This window comes from Pygocentrus nattereri, chromosome 4 (assembly GCF_015220715.1).
Source record: "Pygocentrus nattereri isolate fPygNat1 chromosome 4, fPygNat1.pri, whole genome shotgun sequence".
NCBI lineage: Eukaryota > Metazoa > Chordata > Actinopteri > Characiformes > Serrasalmidae > Pygocentrus > Pygocentrus nattereri.
In genome coordinates this window covers 11,887,403-11,893,653 of record NC_051214.1, presented here as the reverse complement: position 1 = coordinate 11,893,653, position 6,251 = coordinate 11,887,403, and the positions used below count along the sequence as shown (strand labels likewise).

The 6,251-nt window shown below is 41.4% G+C and overlaps 1 protein-coding gene across 3 annotated transcripts in view; it reads left to right on the top strand.

Moving 5' to 3' along the window:
- The window catches only part of sh3rf1 (SH3 domain containing ring finger 1), a 72,637-nt gene that overhangs the window by 59,522 nt on the left and 6,864 nt on the right, over positions 1-6,251 (top strand). For 2 of the 3 annotated variants that reach the window (XM_017697685.2, XM_017697686.2), the window contains exons 6-9: positions 828-938; positions 4,045-4,172; positions 4,935-5,105; positions 5,864-6,147. In XM_017697685.2, the coding sequence (XP_017553174.1) occupies positions 828-938; positions 4,045-4,172; positions 4,935-5,105; positions 5,864-6,147 (694 nt within the window). The remainder of the gene's footprint in view (positions 1-827; positions 939-4,044; positions 4,173-4,934; positions 5,106-5,863; positions 6,148-6,251) is intronic. The other variant, XM_037538020.1, reaches the window with a different exon arrangement.

The window sequence follows — 6,251 nt, the reverse complement described above, 5'->3', positions numbered from 1 at the left end:
CTCCTCTTCTTATTGTGTGGGAACTTATTTTCTTTAGGACTCATAATTTTTAAGGTCTTCTAAACATTTTAACATTACTTTTTGTAAATACTGTGTAATTCACTTCCTTTTAGCATTGCTGGTGTACTGGGTAAGAATTTCTAAGATGCAGCTTCCAAAGATTTTATTAGGCTATAAATAAGACCCATCATTAGCTTTGGTTTCTGCTTTGCTCCAAATGAGGTAGTGTGATGCTGTTCTAATGATAGTGTCTTGAAGCATCTGTGTGTGGAAGTGAAGATTTAATTTCTGTGTTGTCTTGTGCTGGCTGCACTACTGTGTTTCAGCTCACGTGAGCCCACCTTTATGTAGCTTCCCATAGACAGACCATAATTAGCTCCACTAGGCCTCTCCAGTAACTCCAGTGGGGCAGGCATTAGAACGTCATGTAGCTTCAGTGCTGCAAAAGATATGTTCTCATTGGTTGTGACATTTTCAGGTCACCTCTGTTCGTTATGTTGAGTTGCTGAGGTGGATTGTTTTCACTTGGGGGGGTTGGACTGGGTGTGTGTGGGTGGAGGGGTGTGGGTGGGTGTGGGTGTTATACGCGTTGCCAAACTGACGTGCTGGCAAAAATGAGTGAAGACAGATATGTCTCTTGAGTTCTGTTCTTCATAACGGGGTTGGGGTCTAGTTGTTTATTTTCCTAGTTTAGTATGAGTTTCTTACCCCAGGCTCTTCAAAAACACTGTGCCGTATATATTAAATCTTGCTGATTGTCTCCTTTGTTATGCCTCATGTGTCTGATTGGTTAATCATAATTAGTGTCTCATCTCTGTTTCTGATAGGTTCACATTTGCACGACAGGGCTCATCGTCACGCCCCCACCAAGTAGCCCTGTAACTACGGCGACAGTCTTCACCTTTCCCCCAGAGACGAGCTACGCCTCAATCCCAGTGGTCAGTCTAATTAAAGCATTTAACTTGGTTAACTGCCTTATATTTTTCAGTTTGCTGAGCAGGGTTGCTGATGTAAGATGAGAGGTCCGCACTTTCATGAAGTTGAAGCCTGAACGCGATTCATACCTGTAACTTTTAGACTCAACCCAATAGGTGCGGGTATTTATAGAAAAATAGTATATCACAATATTTAAAGACATTTTCATGATACAATAATCTTCACAATCTTTTGATACACAGACAAAATGTGCAAGTAGTGCCACATTTAAAAACTGCTGTCCATAACTCTGAATACAGTAGTTTTATTCAGCATTTCACATACTGCACTGCACAAAATTTGTCCACAAATTGATCTGTTCTTTATGTACTAATGATATTGGCAATAGTCAGAAATCAGAAATGCTTGTTTTATGAGAATGTCATGCATCACTCTAGTGATAAAATATTTCTCAACACTTCGATCCTACCAGGCCTGACTAGTACTGCTAAAATTGAAACTCAACCTAAACATGCTTGCACAGTTTTAAAGTGTTTCGCTTTAAGTGCTTGAGTTAAACGGAAAGTGTCATGCTGGTGTAAACTGGTATTTTACACCTCTGTAATATGCAAATGTTCATATATATATCATATAATCATATATCAATAACCTGACAAAGAATACTATCTGCTCTAATCTGATCAGCTGTTAGTTAAACTTGGTTTAACTGATTTACATTTCTCAGTGTGTTCAAGCATGTTTACTGATGTAGAATGAGAGGTGTGCATGGGCATGAAAGTGCAGAAGTTGCTCTTGCTACTGCAGAAATGCTGAGCACGCTTTGTGCGAGCTTAACAAGTAAGGTGAAAATTCCACCCTGACCTTTTCATCAACCCAGAACATCCCTGACATAGACAACCATAGTTTTGTTCCTTTATCAACTTTTCAAAATTCCAAACGGAGACAGAAAGGGAGAGAGAGAGGGAGACAGAAAGGGAGAGAGAGACGGGGACAGAAAGGGAGAGAGAGAGAGACGGGGACAGAAAGGGAGAGAGAGAGAGACGGGGACAGAAAGGGAGAGAGAGAGAGAGACGGGGACAGAAAGGGAGAGAGAGAGAGAGACGGGGACAGAAAGGGAGAGAGAGAGAGACGGGGACAGAAAGGGAGAGAGAGAGAGACGGGGACAGAAAGGGAGAGAGAGAGAGACGGGGACAGACAGACTGAAAGACAGAGACTGAAAGACAGATCGAGACAGACTGAAAGAGAGCAACCGAGACAGACTGAAAGAGAGACAGACACAATGAGAGAGACAGACAGAAGGAGAGAGAGACAGACACAGACAGAAAGAGAGAGAGTCAGGAAGACAGAGATAGACAGAACTGAGACTGAAAGAGAGACAGAACTGAGACTGAAAGAGAGAGAAAGAGAGGGAGACAGACAGGCACAGACAGAAAGAGACAGACATACAGACAGACACAAAAAGAGAGAGAGAGAGAGACAGACCCAGAGAGAGAGAGAGACAGACCGACCCAAAGAGAGAGACAGACCCAGAGAGAGAGAGAGAGACATACAGACAGACCCAAAAAGAGAGAGATAGACAGACCGAAAGGGAGAGAGACAGAGAGAGACAGACAGACAGACCGACCGACACAAAAAGAGAGACAGACAGAGAAAGAGAGATAGAACACACAGAAGAAATCAAATTAATTAAATTAATGATGGCATTTCACTTAATATAAAGACAGTTGTACCACAAAGAAATCACTCATTAGAAAACAAACCTAAGCTTGACTCATGTCTGATGTATGTGTCAAGTTGGTACAAACCTTGATGATGTGTTGGGCCATGTTGGGCAGCAGACCTCTACATATGATTGGTTTTTGCCGTCAGCATGTCAGTATATACCGTTGCATTCATGACACAAGGCTGATCTTAAAATAATAAACTGACATACTTAATAAATAAGGGCCTTTATATGTGTTTCTGTATAATTTGAGAAAAAATTTGTCAAACTAATTAGAGAAACTTAAGCCTGTAATGCTGATTAAAATTCTGCCTTATTAATTTTCTCCACTGGTTCCAAACTTTTTCTCCTGGACCTTAGGCAGCCTTATCTGCATGTGAATTTTGTGTGTATGATCACAAAACCTTGGGCTCAGTAGTTCAAGGGGGAGTTCTACATGATGTTTTGCTCAAATGATTTCTCTTGCTTGTGGGCAAACTAATCATCTCTGCTCAAGCGCCAGCAGTGAACCGAAGCGCATGTGTACACACACACACACACACACACACACACACAGAGCAGCTGAAATGGGAAGAGGGCAGTAGTGTGCGGGCAGAAGAGTGCCATCTGATAGTAAGCCCCCTCTCCCTTCTTAGTGAAAATGACTGCTCCGGTGGCCTCAAGGGTGTCTCTCAATGATGCATGTGTCTGCAAAGGCATGTAGGTATTGTGTGTTTGTTTTGTGTTTGGCTTTGTTTTTAGGTGCACTGTCTGGTGGTAGATTTAAAATAAAATTTAGACCTGGAATTACATGTTTGAACAAGATGCCCCTGTGTTTATATTTGTTTAATATTAAGGTAATTCTTACAAAGGATACACATGCTTATCAGCAAGTTTGCAAGTTAATTTGCTGTAGTGCCAAAACAGGATAAATCATTTTTAATCAATAGTCAATAATGTCTATGGCAACTACATTAAAGAAGGTGGATATATACGAGCACAGTATATTAGGGAGAGAAAAAAAAAAAGAGTATAAACAGCAAGTTTTAACCAGGGAGACAACAAAAAACCCTAAATAATTAAAACGTTGATTATTTGTTGGATTGACAGTATAGGCTGAGACCACTCCTTCTTTACCATGTCAATATGCAGTCTCGTCATTCCTGGCTTGTTTTTTGGGGTTTAAAGCAGTTGTTTTTTAAAAGGTGTCTGGAAGGTATCTGATTGTCATGATATTTCATTGAATAATACATTTTTTTTATTTTCTGTCTGACTTGTACGGCTGAGTCACTGAGTGCATTTTTCTGAGAACTGTTACTTTATTAGATCTAAGTGATCTGTCTTGGGAAATAAACACTTCAGTTTTTTACTTGTTTTTATTTATACATTTTTTGGTTGTTTTTCAGGACGCTCTTCCTCCTCCTCCACCTCCTCCTCCACAGTCTTCTGCTGTAGGCGCTGCCTCCTCGTTGGCTGTTGGCCAAAGGCCTTCCCCCACAGCAAGTGAGCAGAGCAGCCGACAGAGACCGACAGTGTGAGTGTAATAACGGCGCAGAGAGCAAATGGCTGTGAATGTCTGGTCATTTTGACTGCTCAATGTATGATTGTGCATATTTCTGTTCAGTGTGTGCCTGTGAGTTCACCTCTGGTTGACCTCCCTGCTGTTACTAAGTGGCAGCTGAGCATGACTGAGTACAGGTTAGAGGTCAGACCCTGAGGGAAATGTTGCTGTCTCTGGAGTTTTGGTACCAAGTCTGGCCCCTGACCTTTTACTTTCCCTATCAAAACTCTCACTAGACCAAACACACATGGTTATTATTAGACACACCTGTATGCCTGTCACAGTGTGTGAGACTGAGCGTGTTTTTAAAACAAGAGCAAGTATTTGTAACATAAATGTCCCCACAACTGATTTTCACTGTCACTTTTGTTGTCACTTTGCTAGCATATAACAAAAGGGTGACTACATAGGGATGCACCAGTCATGACTTATTAGCCTTTTTGCATGTGTAGTACTTAAAATTAGCCAAAGTTGCTATTTAAATAGCATTATTTGTTCTTTAATCCGCCAAACTGGTCAAAAAAAATCAGTTGCCTATTTAAATAGCATGAATTAAATGAAATGTTACATCAAATAATATTTAAGCAAATAAACTGATACATTGAAAGCAAGAGTAACCGGGCTATTTAGGAAAGATGTTTAGTTTCCTACTAGATATAGCATTATCCTTCACTTTTCAGGCTTTTGAAGTTCTGTAATGTTTAAAAATGTTATCTTTTTTCTCTTGCCTCTCAGGTATGTAGCGATGTTCCCATACACACCTCGTAAGGAAGATGAGCTGGAGCTGAGGAAAGGCGAGATGTTCCTGGTGTTGGAGCGCTGTCAGGATGGCTGGTTTAAAGGAACATCTATGCACACTGGCAAGATCGGAGTGTTTCCTGGCAACTATATGAGTCCTATCAGCAGGTACAGCAGACACCTGCATCCACACATGTCCAAGGCAAGATACACTATATTGCCAAAAGTATTCGCTCGTCTGCCTTCACACACATATGAACTTGAGTGACATCCCGTTCTTAATCCATAGGGTTTAATAAGATGTCGCGCCCACCCTTTACAGCAGATAACATAACAGATTCAACTTTTCTGGGGAGGCTTTCCATAAGGTTTTAGGAAAGTGTTTATGGGAATTTTTGACCTTTGCTGTCGTTCCCAATCGCTTCCACTTTGTAATAATAGCACTGACAGTTGACTCTGGAATATTTAGTATGAGGAAATTTCACGACTGGACTTCGAGACCTATCACGGTACCACGCTGGAATTCACTAAGTTCTTGAGAGCTAATGTTTATAGAAGCAGTCTGTAGACCTAGGTGCTTGGTTTTATACACCTGTGGCCATGGAAGTGATTGGAACACCTGAATTCAATGATTTGGATGGGTGAGTGAATACTTTTGGAGATATAGTGTTTTCCAACAAACACACACCCCTGTTTTAACACACAAAGTAAATTCACAATGACGCATCTTTTGAGTTGTTGTATTGGTCCTGCATGATTCTAGTAGTAGTTCCACTGCACAGTGTGCCTCTTTAAGAACATGGCCATTCCTTTATTCAAGGCCACAAACACACCCTATTTATTAAATGTGTATTAAGCAAGCTAGTCTGTCTCAAATAATGTTTGTTGCTTTGTTATTTCAAATATGTTTACTTGTTTTTTTCTAGGACGGCAGCCAGCAACAATCAGCCCAAAGTGCCCCTAACACTGTGCTCACAGGCTGGGCGCAGCATCACCATCATTAGCCCCTCCTCTGCCCATCTTGGAGCTGGTCTGGGTGGCATAGATCCCAATAAGCCCCTCTCAGTTTGTACAGGTCCTGCTCCTTCTAGCCCACTGCCGGCTGCCGTAGTGACAGCTGCTCACGTGCCTCCTGGTCAGCACCCCAAAGTGCTGATGCATGTGACATCACAGATGACGGTCAATCAGGCTCGCAATGCTGTTAGGACAGGTGAGACACATATGCACATCTCCCAATTGTGATGCTAGTGCAAACATTTCCATATTGAGTGGTGACAGAATCAAAGGTAAAGTTGCATATACATCGTCATCATT